The sequence below is a fragment of the Arachis hypogaea genome, chromosome 10 (assembly GCF_003086295.3).
Source record: "Arachis hypogaea cultivar Tifrunner chromosome 10, arahy.Tifrunner.gnm2.J5K5, whole genome shotgun sequence".
Classification (NCBI taxonomy): Eukaryota; Viridiplantae; Streptophyta; class Magnoliopsida; order Fabales; family Fabaceae; genus Arachis; species Arachis hypogaea.
Window position 1 is genome coordinate 99664455 of NC_092045.1, and position 19464 is coordinate 99683918.

The following is a 19464-nucleotide window of genomic DNA, read 5'->3' on the forward strand; positions in this document are numbered from 1 at the left end:
TATATTTTTACTATAAAAATAATGTCAGACCGAATAACCCAAAATATAACTCAAAAATAATATTGAATAAAAATAATAAATTTAAATTCAGTAGAATATATCTCGAGTCTGGATTGAGGTTTGGGCCGGCTCTGTCACGTTTTCTTTCATCTATTTGGCGATTAGGTTAAATTTTTATTTAAAAATATTATTAAAAAATATAAAATAAAAGCATAAGAGTCAAGTTCGTGCTTTCTCTTAACTGTTGGCATTTTGGTAACCTAGGAGAGTCCCAGTAAAAAGGTGAAGATGAAAGTGGATAACTGAACATATTGTCATATTGTATTCCATTTTCATCCAATTTGTGTTTCTGAAGCTGAAGGTGAACATTCAAGGATTGGGTCAAGTGTTCGTTCAACACGCACAGCAGAAAAGTGATCCTACATGATAAAATTGTGAAAAAATAGAAAAAGATGATAAAAGAATTTTTATTGATTGTTGATTGATTGAATTGTAAACTATGAAAGTAAAATTAAGTATATATAGAGTATTGACCTATAAAAAATAAAAGTAAATAAAAATAAAATAGAGATAAAGATAAAGATAACTATAAGATAAGATAAAGACTAAAATTACAATTGAATTTGTGTATTCTGTTGGACTGAATTTGTAGATTTATTATTGTCATGGGGTAAGATGAAAGAGTAGTTTAATATTAGAGAAACCACAATACTAGAGAAACCACTCTCACCGAGACACGATCAAAGGTAACATATTTTCCGCTATTTTGAATTTGGGTATTGATTTCATGAAATAGGGTTTTAGGGCTTTGTTTTCATGTAAGTTGTTGTGAAGCATGGGTTTTTTTTGGTTCTGCAAAAGACGATGAAGGTTTTTTTTCTATTTTTTGTCGATCAACCCTTGGAGGAACTCAAAGTCTTCCTGAATGATGATGCCAAAGGGGTTTTAATGCCCCTAACTTAATATTTAGTTCTGTTTTGTAGTTTGCTTTGAACCCTAGATCCTTTCCTTCTACCAAAAAAAATGAAAATGTGAGTTAATTTCTTTTAGCAGAAACAGATCTCTATTGATAAAACATAAAAGGGTAGATGTGACCAATGAAACATACATTTTATGTATACATTTAACACAAATTGTCTGTTCTTTCAAATATTAAAAATCGATTTAGTAAATAAAATTGAGTAGTGCTAGGGAGTCAATGGCCTAAGTGTATAATGGGCTAAATCTTTGATCCACGAATAAAATGAACATCACCCATCTCATGTTATAAAATCACTCATCCCAAAACTTAAGCTGATTTTGGGGTTCACCAAGGATCGAACCCTGACCTTTCGAATTTAGAACTCTAATGTTATATCATAAAACTACTCATCCCAAAAGCCACTCATCCCAAAAGCGTAACCTGATAAGACAATGTAACACTAATAATTATATCTCTAATACTTCCTAAACCTCCATTGTACGCATTGTACGCTTAAACCATTGGCTCCCTATACTTTCCCAATAAAATTTTCTAGAAATTAGAGTGCTTGACTCATAGTTATAAGAACCGACGAATTGACTGATTTATATTGAATCGATCATTTAACCGGTCCGATTAGTCATTTTGACTGGACAAGAAATAGAACTGGATAAAATTGGTTTGAACCGTCCGATTTTGATAAAAATCAAGGAACCTGCGGTTTTTGTGTAACCGGCCGGTTTGGAAAACCTTTTTTTTTTCCGTTTCAAAAAGAATGTCTCTCACTCTCTCGAATACCCCCCCTGCCCCCTCCCCACTAACCCTAAATCCCCAAAAGCCAAAACGGCAGTCCTTCAAGTCTTCCTCAGCTGTTCATCACACCATACATAGTTGATCACCGCACCTCACCTCACCGCCGGCCTGTCGTCTTCTTCCTCCCCTCGTTCACCAACACTCTTCCTCGCAGTCTCTCTCAGTCTCGAAGACTCTCTCCCTCTGCTCCGTCTCGCTGGCTTCACAGTGTGTCTGAGTACGTCGAGTTCGGGGCTCCGCGTATCTTGTCGTCGTCATCGCGTCTCCTGCGTCACTGCTGCGGTGTTGCCTCTCCGTCGCTGCAGCGGACCTGCCTCTTCGTCGCTGCTGCGGTGCTGCCTCTCTGTCGCCAGAATCTGCCTCATCCAGGTTGGTCTCCAAACTGTGAAATCTGTTCTCTATTTTTTTTAGTTATTTAGTTGGATTTTAATTTGATTAAGGGAGTGAATAACTGATAGGTTAATGGGAGATTATTGATTTGTATATATTGTTGAGTTATAACTTGTTATATTGTTGAACTAGTTGATGGCAGATTGTTGATTTTTTTTTTCAGATTTGTAGTGGTTATGGTAGTTTTTGTTGATGTAACATTGCTGTGAATTTATATTGCTGGATATGAAAATATGGAAATATGGATTATGTAACATTGTTTTTGTAATAGCTGCTGTTTTATACCATTGCTATTCTATATTGTTTTAGAATGTCTTCAGCCAATACACCATCAGAAACACCATCCTCCGCGGCTCCTTGCTCCGTCGGGTGCCGCGGCGCGTCCTCTCCGTCCACTGCCTCCTCTCTCGGATTGCTGGATTGCTGGATTTTTTTTTAATTTTTGATTATGCCATTATGCCTGTTTGCTTTAGAAGAAGGATTGCTGGATTTTCTAGCAATTTTTGTCGGAGTTATTTGCTGTTGAACTATTATGCCATTGTGCATCTTTTTAGTGTAGCGACTCTGAGTCTTTTTGTCAAATTATTTGCTGTTGAACTACTATGGTGTTGCTTTTAAATGTGTGTTGAATTAAATGATTATTTTCAAGTTGAATGCAACCATTTTACTTGTGAGTTAAGTGCTTGTTATCCATTCATCAATTTCTCATGGTTGTTTGTCTTAGTTAGATACCAATCTTGCTCATAATTTAAATCATTCGGCAGATTTAGGCTTGAAAACATGTGGGCAAAACTGGTTTTATGTCCAAAACAGATTTTAGTGAATGCATATATGGTTGTTTTTGTCTTGCTCAACAGGAACCCTTTGAATTGAATTGTTGGAAATAGGTTATGCTCCCAATATTGAACAATTGATGTGAATTTGTATTTTGTAATAGCTGTTGTTTTATACCTTTGGTATTATATTTTTTAGTTACGTGAAACCGGTTTTACCGGTTCAATCAGTAATTTATTGGTTGAACCAATAAATCAGTGAACCAGTAACCTAGCCGGTTTGATCAGCGGTTCGGTTCTTACAACTATGACCTTCACTACAAATCTTTTACAAACCGAATTGGATATTTTAAAAAAATAAAAAATGTAAATATAATATTCCACGTGTATAAAGAACCTTACTTTTCGTATATGTTGGTGAACTTTTGGAAACACTATATAATTTTGTTAGATGAAGGGTAAAAATCAGCTAATTATTTATATTCAAATTATCAGGTTAGGCTGCGTACATTACAACCTCAAGGTCAAGGGTTCAAGCCATGGAAACAGCCACTGATATAATTATCAGGTTAGGCTGCGTACATTACAACCTTGGTTGCGACCCTTTCCCGGACCCTGCGTTAAACGCGGGACGCTTGTGCACCGGGTTGCCCTTTTTTTTTTTTACTCTCTCAAATTATTAAACTCCCTCTGCTTACTTTTGAAGTGTTTTAATTTATAGAAGTACTCGATTACTTAGTTGAAATAATTTAATTAATTTTGATCACTTTGTGATCCAAAAATCCTAAATAGTGAATAGTTATTCTGCCATCACTGATTCAATACTCAAGTCATCTTATTATGCTTTTATTTGTCTTAATTTCATATAAAATTAAAATATCATGTGTATATTAAAAACTAATCAGTAAACACCATATATTATACACAAATACAAATATTGTTTCTCATTTTTAATATGTATTTTATCTCAATAACTAATTTTCAGTCTCAGTATTATGTTTGTTAGCCTACCAAAATACAAAATTTAAGTTCTTTCAATATTTTTTAAAAAGAGAAATTTTTGGAGATAGAGATTGAAATTTAACTAATAATTTCTTCCAAAAATACCCTCAATCCAAATTAATTATTTCAAGCTTGTCCTTTGTGCTAACTTCTTCGTCTCATCTCTTCCCTTGTCAAACACAGGATTCTGTACCACCATCGAAGAACCTAGCGGAAGCCCCTGCTTTGTCGCTGCCACTTCGTCGTCGAACCCACCACGAATAAGGTTAGTCGCCGTTGAACCTTCGTCTTCGTAGCAGCTGTTTTCGCGTCGTTTTTCAATTTGTGGTCTCCTCTTCAATCCTATCTTCTCTGTTCGCTTATGTGTTGTTGTAATGGGTTCTATATGGGTGCCCTTTTGCAGCTTGTCTTCTCTTGGTTTTTTTGTTTGTTTGCAGTTGTATGAATTTGTAACTACAGAACTTGTCTTCTCTGGGTGTATGAATTTTTACTATCAGTGCAATTAACTACTTGCCTGATTAATTACTCGCATTTACGCAGAAGTTGTATTTGCAATAAGATTATCTTCTTTGTATTCAATTTTGTGATTAATTCTATATTTCAGTGTGTTACTCATTCTGGATTTGTTATAATTTTTATTTGTGATGAATTTGTTACTAAAAAGTTAGATGATGAGAAAATTAAGATGCAGTGATGATTCAAAAAAAAAAAAACTCTAAATCCTGAGGATTCCTGTTCTGTGAATATCCAGTTACCCACATCTCCTCCATCCTCCTCCAGCGACACCAGCCCGCCATTCCGGTCTTCGTCAGGCCCAGCCGTCACCATTCTTCTGGGCCCCTGAGCTTGAAGGCTTGATTCAACTCCAGTCCACTGAGCTCTGCCGTTGCCGTCGCCTTCACGTGGTGCTCGCCAGCCGTCACCTCCTCTAGCCGTGCATTCCAGTTCCGGCCGTCGCCTCTCTTCTGTTCTGCTGCTCCTCTCTGTTCTCCGCCTCTCTCCCCTTGCCTCCCAATCTGCTTCGCTGCCTCTCCTGTTCTCGCTTTAAGTATGCCCTTTTTTTTAATTATAAATTTACTTTTGTATAAATTTATATTTCTGTGTTTTGTGTGTGTGATTCCTGAAATTGTAGTCTGATTTTGTGAACAAAAGGTGAGCTTGAGCTGACCTAACCGTGTGCAACCGTAATAGCTAAGCTGAAGTTCATTCTAAGAGTCAATAGATATTTGCAGAATCGGTGATAAAATGGGTTTAGGGTTGAGAAACTTCACTGAGAGAAACAATAATGGACAACCTGACCTGGACACTGAGAATGGGGAGGAACTCATGCACATGCAGCGTGGTGTGGACCTTGTGCTTGCCAACCTCCCTCCCATCTCCTCCGGCACACTCTATATTACTACCAAGTAACTAAATCACTTGTTATTTTCCATAGCTCTTTCCTTCCTTTTCCAGTTACATACTCAATTTTACTAAACATCACAATCTGGTGACTTCGTTTGTTGCGGGCAAGTGATATGGCTCAGCGATGTAGACAACACCAAGGGATATGCTATTGATTTCTTGTCTATTTCCCTCCATGCCGTCTCAAGAGACCCAGATGCCTACCCCCATCCTTGTTTATACACCCAGGTATCACCTATTATTTCTTAATTAATGTGTTACATTTTAGTCGTTTTGTTATTTTCAAATCTCTGACTAGTGGGGCGCTTCCTGAAGATTGACACTAATGCTGAAGAGGATGGTTCCGAAAACTCCGACTCTGAATCCAGTGACATACAGGATTTATCCAGGATCACAGAGATGAGGCTTATCCCCTCTGATCCTTCTCAATGTATGTTACCAATTTACACTTTGGTACTTTTCTTGTTGATAGATTATTAGTTTGTTACTCCGGGGTTTGCTTATATGTATTTTTTGCAGTGGATACTTTGTTTCAAGTATTCTGTGAGTGTGCAGAGCTTAATCCAGAACCAAATGATGGTTAGCGCTAACCTCTCATACTGTTATTAATACTCTGTTTTTACTTTTTACTCCTTTCTGAGTTGTTTGTGCTGATATTGTTCTTTTAGAGGAAGGAGAAGAGCATGATTGGGTTTTCAGTGCTGATCAGATGGAAGGGGAAGAGGAAGGTATATGTGAGGCTTTTTACCTTGTTTGTTAAAATTTGGAAAGGTTTGATCCCGTAGATTGTTCTAGTTGTTACGTTGCTAAAGATTTTCATTTTCCCCCAGAGGAAGAAGGTTATATCTCTCCTAATCTACCGAACTCTCTTGGTCAGTCAAATGGACATCATGATCTAGCTCGTACAGTACTTGAGGTTGGTTGCTCTTCCTCATAGTTACCTATCCACTTTTGTTTGTGCAATCTCACATTCTGACATATAATCCTGCAACTTCTCTTGTGATTAAGTTTCTGCAAATTCAGTTATGGATACTTAAAAGTTGTCTATTACTATTTTATGTCTAACCTTCAAAGTTTCTGTAAATTCAGTTATGGATACTTTAGGTTATTTGTTAATTGTGCTTTCTCTTTCATTTTGGTGGTTGTTTTTATTTTTCCTTTTATATGGTGTTATGCTTGAGTCTTGATCTACTGAGTCTCTTGGATCAATTTTAAAACTTGCAGATTAATTGTTCATCTCTTAATATGGAATAATTATCATTTGCTTTCTGTTTTAACACATTCAAACTAGAACTTCATTCTTTTTTTGCCTAAAATCCTTTAGAGTGTTATTTGGATAGAGTATTTTAAAATTTTTGAAGAATTTAAAATATTGTGTAACTAAATTGATGTAATTCTGAAATGTCTTGTTTGTGCAACAACAAAAGATGATATATATATATATATATATATATATATATATATATATATATATCAAGTTTGAGAACAAATTTTTTGTCCATCAAGTTTTAAAGGAAGAGATAATGGAAGAATTTTGAGAATTCCCTCTCTTATGGGGTATTTTAATTTCTTTATTTAAACTAAACAAAATTACTCTATAAGATACTTTTGTAAGTTGTAAAATTCTTTCTATTAATATCCAAACAGAATTTCCAATGAAAGGATTTAAAAGCCTCTTAGAGAATACATTTCGTCCTCCAAATGCTTTATTCGAAGACACTCTTAGTTCTGCCACTTCAGCACTGTAGGTTATTGTTAAAGAGTTTCCTCATTAATTCCAGATTATCAAGAGGTACAGTAGCATATAATTAACAATTAGAGTAGTAAGGGGTGAGAGATAGAAGTTAGGGTAGAGAAAGGTTGAGATATCAATGTGACACTCTCAAGAAGTATTATTCAGAAAAGAAGGATGAAGAATGAGTTATGAAAAAAGATTCATTTGGCATTCGAGAGGCCAAACTCTCCACTAAATAGTCACTCCACTTATTCCCTGCCTAAAAGCTTTTCAGCTTTCTTATTTATAATATCAAAATTCTAACTACTTCCCTAAACATGTGGAATAGCAACAATTTGAAGTTGTTAATCAGTTACGTGTTTTCCCCTCCTTTTATAAGTAAATTTAAAAGGAGTTAGATTTCGATTTTGTCCCTCTTGGTTTGTTACAGTTATTGAATGGTCTGTGATATAGGGAGAGACTAGGTCAGGAGAGAAGACGTCAGATGTGTTTAAATTGTTTAAATGTTTGTTGCTATTGCAAACATCATGAACCTTGTTTTGTTTTGTTTCCTCACTTTTTTAGTATCTAGAACAAATTAGGTTACTATATACTATTTGGATCAAGTACCCTTTTGTGAATTCTAATTAAAGGAGAGCCTTAGGCATGACCTGAATATTAATGTAAAATTCATTGCATTTTATGATCTATTAAATATTAAGGAGTTTGGCAAAATCTTTTTGTTTTTTTCTCCTCTGCTTTTTATTTTGATAGGCCCGAGACACTGAGCTAGATATGGATGCGAAAAAGTTGTTGGCAGTCGCTATAAGAACAAGACAGCCACACATATCATTTGGTCTTTATTCTACTTGTTTAAGGGGGTAGACAACCTATCTTTGTTGCAAAAATTTTGATAAGTACAATTTTAGGATATTTGAATGATTAATGCTATTTTATGGAATTTCATTCTATTGACACTTTCAAGTTCATGGTAGCCTAATTTCTAAATTCAAATATTGAAATATAGTTTTGTTATTATTTTGAAAATTTGAAGCAAAAATGATTACACTAAGACAATTTATTAACTGGTTGAGGGCATATTTTTATTCTATTTTGTGTATTGATGTGGATAAACACAATGCTGGTTTGTAATGTGTTTCTCTGTACCGGAATCCTTATCTATTCTCATGACTTGTGAGGCTTTAATGCTTCATATTGATGATTTTGTATTTGCTTATTTCCGAAGTAACTGGTAGAGGAGCCGGGGAGGAAAGAGGAGTGGTTATGGCGAATTGTCGATCAGTTATATAAGAAACCCATGTTCAGTACCAGATTTTAAATGTTTCAAAATTATCCCTTATTTATATTAAGTTTGATTGATTGCAGCTTCATATCAACGATCAGCGTTTTGAGGATGCAGAAGAGATGGAGCACGATGAGGATGGCACCCATAATTGAGTGGCTGTGTTTAGCCGAACATAGCATATGAACTGTTGGTTATGTTATGTAAATTAGTATGAAAATTTGATTAGAGGATTATATACTTTTGATAATTGATGGACAATTATGCGCGACTAATGAATTTTGTTTTATGTTTAGAATGATGAAAGTGTTTTGAAAGTGTTAGCAGGGTAACAATATTAAGCCCCCTTAGTTTTATTCTAAAACACTAAGAATAGGTTAGCTGCGAGTAGATTTGTGCTAAGTCGTGGCTGATGATTGGTTTAATTTAAATAAGAGAAAGTCTATGAGGCCAGTACTTTTGTTAAAATTTGACCAGCATTTAACTATCAAGAGAAAAGTAAATAATTCCATATTATTAGATGAAGTTTTACACCATTAAAAATACTAAAAATGACTAATTGATAGTTACAAATAACAAAATTTACTGATCTCTCATTGTATTACAATATTGATTTTTGAATAACAACGTTATCCTATTGTATTTTATTTTTAATTAACAACAATGTTTAATCGTTAAAATTAAATAAATAATCAAATGTCATTTATAAAATAAAATGGAAAAAATGTGTCATTTTAAAGTTAGTATCAACTTCGTATATCTAAACGTAGGTTGACTTAAACTAGACTAATCAATTTGTTGATTAATCTCCGATTAATTCGGTATTGAAGGCTGCGGTGACTGTACTTAAACTAGATTAATCAATTTGTTGATTAATCTCTGATTATTTCGGTGTTGAAGGCTGCGGTGACTGGAGAGGTTTTTAGTGCCATGTGCCTATGATATTCCAGATCATGGATCATATCACTATTCATGAAAGTCGTATTACTAATTGGTAATTGAGAAGCAACTTGCAACACAATCACTTTTTAAATAAAATTATATCCTTAACCACTTTTTTAACCCAAAAAAAAGTTGAAAAAATAGTAATACTCTACATTGTCATATCTGCCACCTAATCTTGATCGGGAAATTATACATTAGTCATCAGTATTTATGATATCAGATACAAAAAAAAATCAATAGTTAAGAAACAAAGGGATCTGAGTAAGCCTCCAATAAATACATGGTACACGATACGATGACTTGAAAGAAAAATATTGTACACCAGGCTAAGGCCAAATAGCCAATGCTAGTTTCACTTTTCACTAGGTGTTATCGCTAAGGACTTCTTTTCTACTTCACCCGAAGATCCTTCCTGGCAAACCTGGTTCTCAGTCATTACTGGTGGATTGATCACTGATCCATGTATCTGTTATTCAAACCACAACATGAGAACTAAGGCTGCGCCAAACATTTAACATTCAATAAGCATTTTAATCATTCATAAAAGCATACCATGGAACCCGATTTAAAAGGAGTTGTATCATTACGGGGAAACATTGATGCATCTGGGGACCTATGTAAAAGCAAGTGTGATATAGACCGAATGACCGATCAATGGGATTTGTGTTAGTTTCCATATTCATGAACCCAGTACACCTGAATAGAGCAAAGTTATACCAGTTTTAAATATTTTCAGCAAAACATCAATATTCCATACATATTAAAAGCTAAGATCTAGAAATCTAGAATGGACTATAAATATTTTTTAACGATATTATATCTGAAAATTTATTCTCAATATTAGTTACAAATGATATTGTCCTATTACCTAATGTTATTTCAGTTCCCATATTCATCAATGTTTTATTTTTCACATATCAATATAGCATTCTCATGAATAAAATAAAAACTACTCTACAGTACAAGGTAAGTGCAAGGATGAACAGATAACTAACTACTCTAGGGGAACAACATGTCAATGTGTATACAATGAATGTTTAGTGCCACGGAAATACATATCTGATTATGATGAATAATGCAGGTGATACCTGTCTGCACCTTGTGTCATTAATGCTTTCCGGGTTTCAATATCATCACCAAGTTGACCATTCACATTTGCATCCGTATGTCTTTGTTCAGCACTCTTAGCTAATCGGTACAGACTGTCCCTTATACATAGTTTAGTTCTTATATCCAACTGCATTTCAAGTGATTTGATTATAAGTTTATAATCACTAAAGCGGAAGACTTTCAGCAAGGGTAGATAGATAAGATTTTCTTAGCATTCACAGTATGGGACATTCTCTTTTCCCTCTTTCCTTTTTATAGTTTTGTTCCCATCTTTTTCAATATATTCCGTATCTGACCACCCATAGTAACAACCAACTTAATTCAGACTATAATACTTGAAAATAGGATAAGCACCGTATTTCCAGCATCCACATGGCTAAGCATAATTAGGATGCTATGTTAACACCCACACGATAAAATCTTTCATCATAACAAACCATAAGTTAAATGCATGACATGTTAATTTTTAATTCATTGCCTAGGAGACACTATCGCAAAAAGACAGGAACAAACTTCGGCATCAGAAAATATTCAAATACCTAATCCTTGACCTGTTGGAGTTGCCGAAAGCTAGTTGCTTCAAGTGAGATTTCATCCAAAGTTGAGCTCATGGATGGGCTTTCTTAAGCATTTGATGAATCTATTTCTTGTGAAAATCCAATGCTAACTCTTCCAACTTCACTATGGAGGGGTAGACCACCTATCTTTGTTGCAAAAATTTTGATAAGTACAATTTTAAGATATTTGAATGATTAATACTATTTTATGGAATTTCATTCTATTGATACTTTCAAGTTCATAGTAACCTAATTTCTAAATTCAAATATTGGAATATAGTTTTTTGTTATTATTTTAAAAATTTGAAGCAAAAATGATTACATTAAGACAATTTATTAACTGGTTGAGGGCATATTTTTATTCTATTTTGTATATTGATGTGGATAAACACAATGCTGGTTTGTAATGTGTTTCTCTGTACCAGAATCGTGATCTTTTTTCATGACTTGTGAGACTTTAATGTTTCATATTGATGATTTTGTATTTGCTTATCTTTGAAGTAACTGGTAGAGGGGGCGGGGAGGAAAGAGGAGTGGTTATGGCGAATTGTTTATCAGTTATATAAGAAACCCATGTTCAGCACTAGATTTTAAATTTGTTTCAAAATTATCCGTTACTTATATTAAGTTTGATTGATTGCAGCTTCATATCAATGATCAGTGTTTTGAGAATGCAGAAGAGATGGAGCACGATGAGGATGGCACCCATAATTGAGTAGCTGTGTTTAGCCGAACATAGCATATGAACTGTTGGTTATGTTATGTAAATTAGTATGAAAATCTGATTAGGGGATTATATACTGTTGATAATTGATGGACAATTATGTGCGACTAATGAATTTTGTTTTATGTTTAGAATGATGAAAGTGCTTTGAAAGTGTTAGCAGGTAATAATATTAAGCCTCCTAGTTTTATTCTAAACCACTAAGAATAGGTGAGTTGTGAGTAGATTTGTGCTAAGTCGTGACTGATGATTGGTTTAATTTAAATAAGAGAAAGTTTAGAAGGCCAGCACTTTTATTAAAATTTGGCTTGCACTTAACCATCAAGAGAAAAGTAAATAATCCAACATCATTAGATGAAATTTCACACCATTAAAAATACTAATGATGGCTAATTGATGGCTACAAATCACAAAACTTGTTGTCCCCTATTATATTACAATGTTGATTTCTGAATAACAACATTATCCTATTGTATTTTATTTTTAATTAACAACAATGTTTAATCGTTAAAATTAAATAAACAATCAATTGCCATTTTTAAATTAAAACGGAAAAAATGTGTCATTTTAAAGTTAGTATCAACCCCGTATATCTAAACGTAGGTCGACTTAAACTAGACTAATCAATTTGTTGATTAATCTCCGATTAATTCGGTGTTGAAGGCCGCGGTGACTGGAGAGGTTTTCAGTGCCATATGCCTATGATAATCCATATCATCGATCATATCACCATTCATGAAAGTCGTACTACCAATTGGTAATCGAGAAGCAACTTGCAACATAATCAATTTTTAAATAAAATTATATCCTTAACCACTTATTTAACCCAAAAAAAGTTGTAAAAGTAGCATTACTCTACATTGTCATATCTGCTACCTAATATTGATCGGGAAATTATACATCGGTGATTAGTATTTATGATATCAGAAACAAAGAAAATCAGCAGTTAAGAAACAAGGGGATCTGAGTAAGCCTGCAATAAATACATGGTACTCGATACGATGACTTACTTGAAAGAAAAACATTGTACACCAGGCTAAGGCCAAATAGCCAATGCTAGTTTCACTTTTCACTAGGTGTTATCGCTAAGGGATTCTTTTCTACTCCACCCGAAGATCCTTTCTGGCAAACCTGGTTCTCAGTCATTACTGGTGGATTGATCACTGATCCATGTATCTTTTATTCAAACCACAACATGAGGACTAAGGCTGCGCAAAACATTTAACATTTGATAAGCATTTTAATCATTCATAAAAGCATACAATGGAATCCGATTTAAAAGGAGTTGTATCATTACATGGAAATATTGATGCATCTGAGGGCTTATGAAAAAGTAAATGTGCTATAGACCGATCAATGGGATTTGTGTTAGTTTCCACATCCAAGAACCCAATACACCTGAATAGAGCAAAGTGTTATACCAGTTTTAAATATTTTCAGCAAAATACCAATATTCCATATATATTAGAAGCTAAGATCTAGAAATCTAGAATGGACTATAAATATTTTTTAACGATATTATATCTGAAAATTTATTCTCAATATTAGTTACAAATGATATTGTCCTATTACCTAGTGTTATTTCAGTTCCCATATTCATCAATGTTTTATTTTTGACATATCAATATAGCATCTCCTGAATAAAATAAAAACTACTCTACAGTACAAAGTAAGTGCAAGGATGAGCAGATAACTAAACTACTCTAGGGGAACAACATGTCAATGTGTATGCAGTGAATGTTTAGTGCCACGAAAATACATATCTGATTATGAAGAATGAATAATGCAGGTGATACCTGTTTGCACCCTGTGTCATTAATGCTTTCCGGGTTTCAATATCATCACCAAGTTGACCATTCACATTTGCATCCGTATGTCTTTGTTCATCATTCTTAGCTAATCGGTACAGACTGTCCCTTATACATAGTTTAGTTCTTATATCCAACTGCATTCAAGTGAATTGATTATAAGTTTATAATCAATGAAGCGGAAGATTTTCAACAAGGGTAGATAGATAAGATTTTCTTAGCATTCACAACATGGGACATTCTCTTTTTCCTTTTCCCTTTTTATAGTTTTGTTCCCATCTTTTTCAATATATTTCGTATCTCACCACCCATAGTAACAACTAACTTAATTCAGACTATAATACTTGAAAATAGGATAAGCACCATATTTCCAGCATCCACATTGCTAAGCATAATTAGGATGCTATGTTAAAACCTACACGATAAAATCTTTCATTATGACAAACCATAAGTTAAATGCATGACATGTTAATTTTTAATTCATTGCCTAGGAGACACTATCGAAAAACACAAGAACAAACTTCGGCATCAGAAAATATTCAAATACCTGATCCATGTCCTGTTGGAGTTGCCGAAAGCAAGTTGCTTCAAGTGAGATTTCATCCAAAGCTGAGCTAATGGATGGGCTTTCTTGAGCATTTGAAGAATCTATTTCCTGTAAAAATCCAATGCTAACTCCTCCAACTGATGACCTACCCGCTGGTCTAAACCTGGACTTGGAAGCGATGTCATGTGACTAGCCATATTTTCACTTTTGATACCCTACCCCTACTTAACAGTCGTGCATCATAACAATTATATAATTTTTCCTCTTATCATTTGTTTCCAAGCTAGTAGCCTCCAAAGGTTTTCCATGAGGACTCTTCAAAGGAGACAGTTGTTTATTATGTTCAGACCTTGATCCAGACAAAGCTGGAAGCAGGGAAGTGTAACTTGGAGTATGATTATAATCTCAGTGAGTTACGGGAGTCCTCATCTGTACACATCCTAAAGAATCAGAATCCATGTTTGGTTTATTTTTATGGATGCTATTGGTGCGTGTAAATTGTGATCATCAATAATGGCGCCAATAGACTTGGAGCTCTCAAACGTGAATCACACTTTGTCACAACTTCGCACAACTAACCAGCAAGTGCACTGGGTCGTCCAAGTAATACCTTACGTGAGTAAGGGTCGATCTCACGGAGATTGTTGGTATAAAGCAAGCTATGGTCATCTTGTAAATCTCAGTCAGGCAGATTCAAATGGTAATAATGGTTTTCGAAAATAAGGATAAATAAAGCATAAAATAAAGATAGAGATACTTATGTAATTCATTGGTGGGAATTTCAGATAAGCGCATGAAGATGCTGTATTCCTTCTGATTCTCTGCTTTCCTACTGCTTTCATCCAATCCTTCTTACTCCTTTCCATGGCAAACTGTATGTAGGGCATCACCGTTGTCAATGGCTACTTCCCATCCTCTTAGTGAAAATGGTCCAAAGGCTCTGTCACAGCACGGCTAATCATCTGTCGGTTCTCGATCATGTCGGAATAGAATCCATTGATTCTTTTGCGTCTGTCACTACGCCCAACAATCGTGAGTTTGAAGCTCGTCACAGTCATTCGATCCCTGAATCCTACTCGGAATACCACAGACAAGGTTTAGACTTTCTAGATTCTCAAGAATGGCTGCCAATTATTCTAGCTTATAGCACAAAGATTCTGATTAAGGAATCCAAGAGATACACGCTCGATCTAAGGTAGAACGGAAGTGGTTGTCAGGCATGCGTTCATAGGTGAGAATGATGATGAGTGTCACAGATCATCACATTCATCATGTTGAAGTGAAACGAATATCTTAGAATAAGAATAAGCATGAATTGAATAGAAAATAGTAGTAATTGCATTAATACTTGAGGTACAGCAGAGCTCCACACCCTAATCTATGGGTGTAGAAACTCCATCGTTGAAAATACATAAGTGATGGTCCAGGAATGGCCGAATGGTCAGCCCCCAAAACGTGATCAATAGTCTCCTAAGATGAACAATAGATTAAAACTGAGACTAAAGATGTCTAATACAATAGTAAAATATCCTATTTATACTAGACTAGTTACTAGGGTTTATAGAAATAAGTCTAAGTGCAGAAATTCACTTCAGGGGTCCACTTTAGTGTGTACTTGGGCTGAGCTTGAGCTTTACACGTGCAGAGGCTTCTCTTGGAGTTAAACACCAAGTTGTAACGTCTGTTTGGCATTTAACTCTGGTTTGTGACGTGTTTATGGCATTTTACTCCAGAATGCAGCATGGAACTGGCGTTGAACGCCAGTTTGCGTCATCTAAGCTCGAACAAAATATGGACCATTATATATTGCTGGAAAGCCCTAGATGTATACTTTCCAACGCAGATGAGAGCGCACCATTTAGAGTTTCGTAGTTCCAGAAAAATCCATTTCGAGTGCAAGGAGGTCAGAATCCAATAGCATTAGCAGTCCTTTTTCAGCCTGAATCAGATTTTTGCTTAGGTCCCTCAATTCCAGCCAGAAAATACCTAAAATCACAGAAAAACACACAAACTCATAGTAAAGTCCAAAAATGTGAATTTTTCATAAAAACCAATAAAAACATCCCTAAAAGTAGCTAGATCATACTAAAAACTACCTAAAAACAATGCCAAAAAGCGTATAAATTATCCGCTCATCAGCTATCCTGAGAAGTAACTGCACTGGATGATGCTCCAAAGGTTGCTTCAGATGTGGATATTGCTCCATCTGAGAATAGGGATGAATGGAATCACCATTTTCTAGGTAGCCATTTTTTCTCTTTCCAACTGATGGTTTTGACAGCTTACCCTGCACCTTTAATACAATTAGGGTGTCTGGCATATACAATTACGAATTAAGAGATAGTATACATTAATCTTAAGAAATAGAGGATGCAGCCAGACCAGTTTCTAGTTGCTACAAAACATACATTTACATTACTAACCAGAGTGATACAATCAATTAGCCAAGAAAAAATATAGTTCCCTTTCTTATTATTAGGTACAACTCCAAGCAGGAAAAAAAATTCTTATGACATGAACAATATGGATTATGGCATGATGCTGATCAATATGGATTATCTTGGTTTAATGTTGCTGAATCGAAATTATATTATTTTACTAAGATTTTGAGGATTACGCTCTAATAATTAACCTTGTATATTAGTATCTGAGCTTTTAATAGAATTTAGAAGTGCTGAAATTTGGGTTGGCAGAGATAGAAACTAGAATTTATCTGTAAATTTATTTCATGTTTCCAACTCAGTTCAACAGCAAAGTAGACAAGTGTGGGGTCAACAGAACCTAAGTTTAGATTGTGAATATGTCACTATATGATATTCAAGAATGCATATGTAGGGAAGTAGTAGTTTTGCGTATTTAAAAGAAATATATTTTAAGTTAAAACTTTGTTCTAAGTAAGTTTGTGCATTATAATATGAGTAAGTTTGTGTATTTATAAATGATAACTTTAGACACCAGTTTTATAGATTTTCTTGAGTGCAAGTTTTTGAAATAGTTTTAGATATATATGGTGAGATGGTCGTTGACATAGTATCAAAGTCTAAATCAAAACTTCAACCCTTGTCATTTTTATTCTAAGTTGGAGTATATTATCAATATCAACAAGCTTAAAAAATGTTATATTTTAGTACGTTTATTTATATTTATTATTTTATTATAAAATAATTATTTTGGTTGAACCGATTTCAGTTAGACCAATAAACCAGTAAATTAATAATTAGAACGGTTTAATGATCTGTCCGATTTTTAAAAATTTATTTCGGACAGATTAATCCATAAACAAGGTTGTGAGAACCGGACCGGTCAATAAACCGGTGAGGTCACTGGTTCAATGGTTCACTGGTTCGACCGGGGTTCAACCGGAGTTTAACCGGTTTAATTAAATATTAAATAAAATTATTAAAAATCTTAAAATAATCTTAAGTATATAAATTCAATAATTTCCAACTTAATAAAATTTAATATTTCACATAATAAATTATCCATTATTTAAGATTAGAGTGAACACAAAGTTAAATTAAAAACAAGATAGAAACTTTACCATTTGCCCTACTGCACTTGTTACAATAGCAAGTGTGTTATTGTACATCAAACCCGGCGCTTCAAGGACTCCAGACTGTTCAATAACCTGAAATAATTTCAGGAGAAGTATGATGAAAGATACAACAAACTTCTGCAACAAATATTACATTTAACGAACTAAGATAAAGGGAAGCCATTTTCTCTGATTGTGTTGGAAGATAATACTTGCAGACACACACAGTGATTGAAGGAGAGGCAGAGTTATAGCTCCATTAAATCATACCAATCACACATTGAAAGAATAAAAAAGAGCAAATGCAATGTTATAGTAACTAGTAAGCAGAAATAAGTAACGGAATCTGCTAATCAATGGCAGCTAAATCTCCCAATACACAAAGAAAAAGTTTAGATGGCATAAAAAATCATAACACTCAATGCACTTTCTTATAGAGTTTAAGTTAAGCAACTAAACCAGCTAAGCACTCTCTTATGACTCCAATAGTATGGAAAATTCCCAGCACCATCCACATACTTGAATAATGCACTTTACATACATAGGATGAACATAACAGAATCCAATTTTCACAAACCTTTCACACTTCAGTAACCCTATACCATAAGAAGCAAAATGAAATAATGGCATACTACACTTCCTTCAGCATCCTGCTCATTAGCAAGGTCTTGAAGAAACCAGACAGCACTTCCATTATCAGTAACATCGTGCTTATATTCTAAAAGCTCAAAGATCAAGCTCTCATCACGAGTAGCGTCTGCAAAAACCTCCTATTAAAATGAAGGTGCATAAACAAGTTAGTAAAGAATTAGATAGAATACTAGAAAGGACAATCAAATGAGAAAGCATGACAAACCTAATGGTCAGGGACTTGTCGAATGTCACTGACATCCTACAAGAAACAGGCCATAACTTTTAAGTTCAACAAAAGTAAAGTCACACAAAGAACATGGACAGCATAAAAAGGTGTAGTATTAGTAACAGAAGTCACAAAATTTGCAGTTGCAATAGCAACAACAATACCACAACAACGAATTATGAATATTGTCTTTCAAAAATAACATCAATTACCTGAAATCTGTGAGGGAACAAGCTTGAGAGTTTGCCCCCAAATAGAGGGTGTTCATAAATAGCATCTTTGGTGAAACTGAAACAATCCTTTTATTCAAAGTTCTAGGAATTTCAAGGCCATACTTGAAGAAACGCTGTTTGAGTATGAAGCAGCAAACAGAAGCAGCAAACACAACAGGCAGCATAGAAAATCAAAAACAAAAATCAAGATCAGAACATATTCAGAAGCAGCGAACAGAACAGGCGAGCTCATAAATCAAACATAAATCAAGATCAGAACCTCAAAAAATCAAAAACAAAAATCAAGAAGGCAGCATAGAACAGGCGAGCTCATAAATCAAGATCAGAACCTCAGAAAATCAAAATCAAGAAGCATAGGTGAAAGAACAGCTGTTGCTGTCGATGGTTGTGGGTGGCGACAAGGAGGCGGGCTCGGTCGGTGGTGGTCGCGGCTGCTGTGGATGGTTGTGGGTGGCGACGAGGAGGCGGCCACAACGCGGTGGTGGTCGCGGCTGCTGTGCAGTGGTTTCGGTGGCGAATGAGGAGCGCTGCTGGGTGGCGACTGAGGAGCGCTCTGGAATTTGGTCTCTGGAGCTTGGTGGGCGGTGGCGCTGCTGGCCTTGGTGAATGGTGGGTGAGGGGGAAGAAAGGGGAGGCTGGGAGCTTGGGTGTTTGGTGGCTGAGTGATTAGTGATTAGGGTTAGGTTAACGACTCCGCCAGTTTCTATTTTTTTTTTAAATAGCCAAAACGACGTCGTTTGGCTTTTGAATTTCCAAACCACTGAACCGTCAAAAAACCGGACGGTT

General features: G+C 35.0%; 2 protein-coding genes and 1 pseudogene across 2 annotated transcripts; 1 reads left to right on the forward strand and 2 right to left on the reverse strand.

Annotated features, from left to right (window-relative positions):
• Positions 1-1959: 1959 nt before the first annotated feature.
• Positions 1960-8658, forward strand: LOC112716109 (chloride conductance regulatory protein ICln). The gene is made up of 10 exons (XM_025767959.3): positions 1960-2143; positions 4123-4204; positions 5172-5345; positions 5448-5571; positions 5659-5773; positions 5863-5922; positions 6012-6071; positions 6174-6259; positions 7832-7938; positions 8444-8658. Exons 3-10 carry the CDS (start codon positions 5185-5187, stop codon positions 8544-8546), a joined length of 816 nt encoding a protein of 271 aa, XP_025623744.1. The 5' UTR covers positions 1960-2143; positions 4123-4204; positions 5172-5184; the 3' UTR covers positions 8547-8658.
• Positions 8659-12639: 3981 nt separating this feature from the next.
• Positions 12640-16371, reverse strand: LOC112717812 (protein LNK1-like). The gene is made up of 5 exons (XM_025769750.2): positions 16208-16371; positions 14052-14214; positions 13493-13641; positions 12963-13094; positions 12640-12877 (listed from the first exon to the last, which is right to left on the reverse strand). The coding sequence occupies exons 1-5, from the start codon at positions 16369-16371 to the stop codon at positions 12835-12837; spliced, it is 651 nt and encodes a 216-aa protein (XP_025625535.1). The 3' UTR covers positions 12640-12834.
• Positions 16372-16407: 36 nt separating this feature from the next.
• Positions 16408-18842, reverse strand: LOC112717813 (uncharacterized; annotated as a pseudogene).
• Between the last annotated feature and the right edge of the window lie 622 nt (positions 18843-19464).

What these genes read in the sequence shown, in the direction of transcription:
- LOC112716109 (XM_025767959.3), top strand. Translation starts at nt 5,185, where the DNA reads ATGGGTTTAGGGTTGAGAAACTTCACTGAGAGAAACAATAATGGACAA. An exon ending in CCCCTCTGATCCTTCTCAAT is followed by an intron (nt 5,774 to 5,862) that starts GTATGTTACCAA and finishes TATTTTTTGCAG; the next exon opens with TGGATACTTTGTTTCAAGTA. An exon ending in GATGGAAGGGGAAGAGGAAG is followed by an intron (nt 6,072 to 6,173) that starts GTATATGTGAGG and finishes ATTTTCCCCCAG; the next exon opens with AGGAAGAAGGTTATATCTCT.
- LOC112717812 (XM_025769750.2), bottom strand. Translation starts at nt 16,371, where the DNA reads ATGCCAGACACCCTAATTGTATTAAAGGTGCAGGGTAAGCTGTCAAAA. An exon ending in TTGGAGCATCATCCAGTGCA is followed by an intron (nt 14,215 to 16,207) that starts GTTACTTCTCAG and finishes TTCCAAGTCCAG; the next exon opens with GTTTAGACCAGCGGGTAGGT. An exon ending in ATGACACAGGGTGCAAACAG is followed by an intron (nt 13,095 to 13,492) that starts GTATCACCTGCA and finishes TGCTCTATTCAG; the next exon opens with GTGTATTGGGTTCTTGGATG.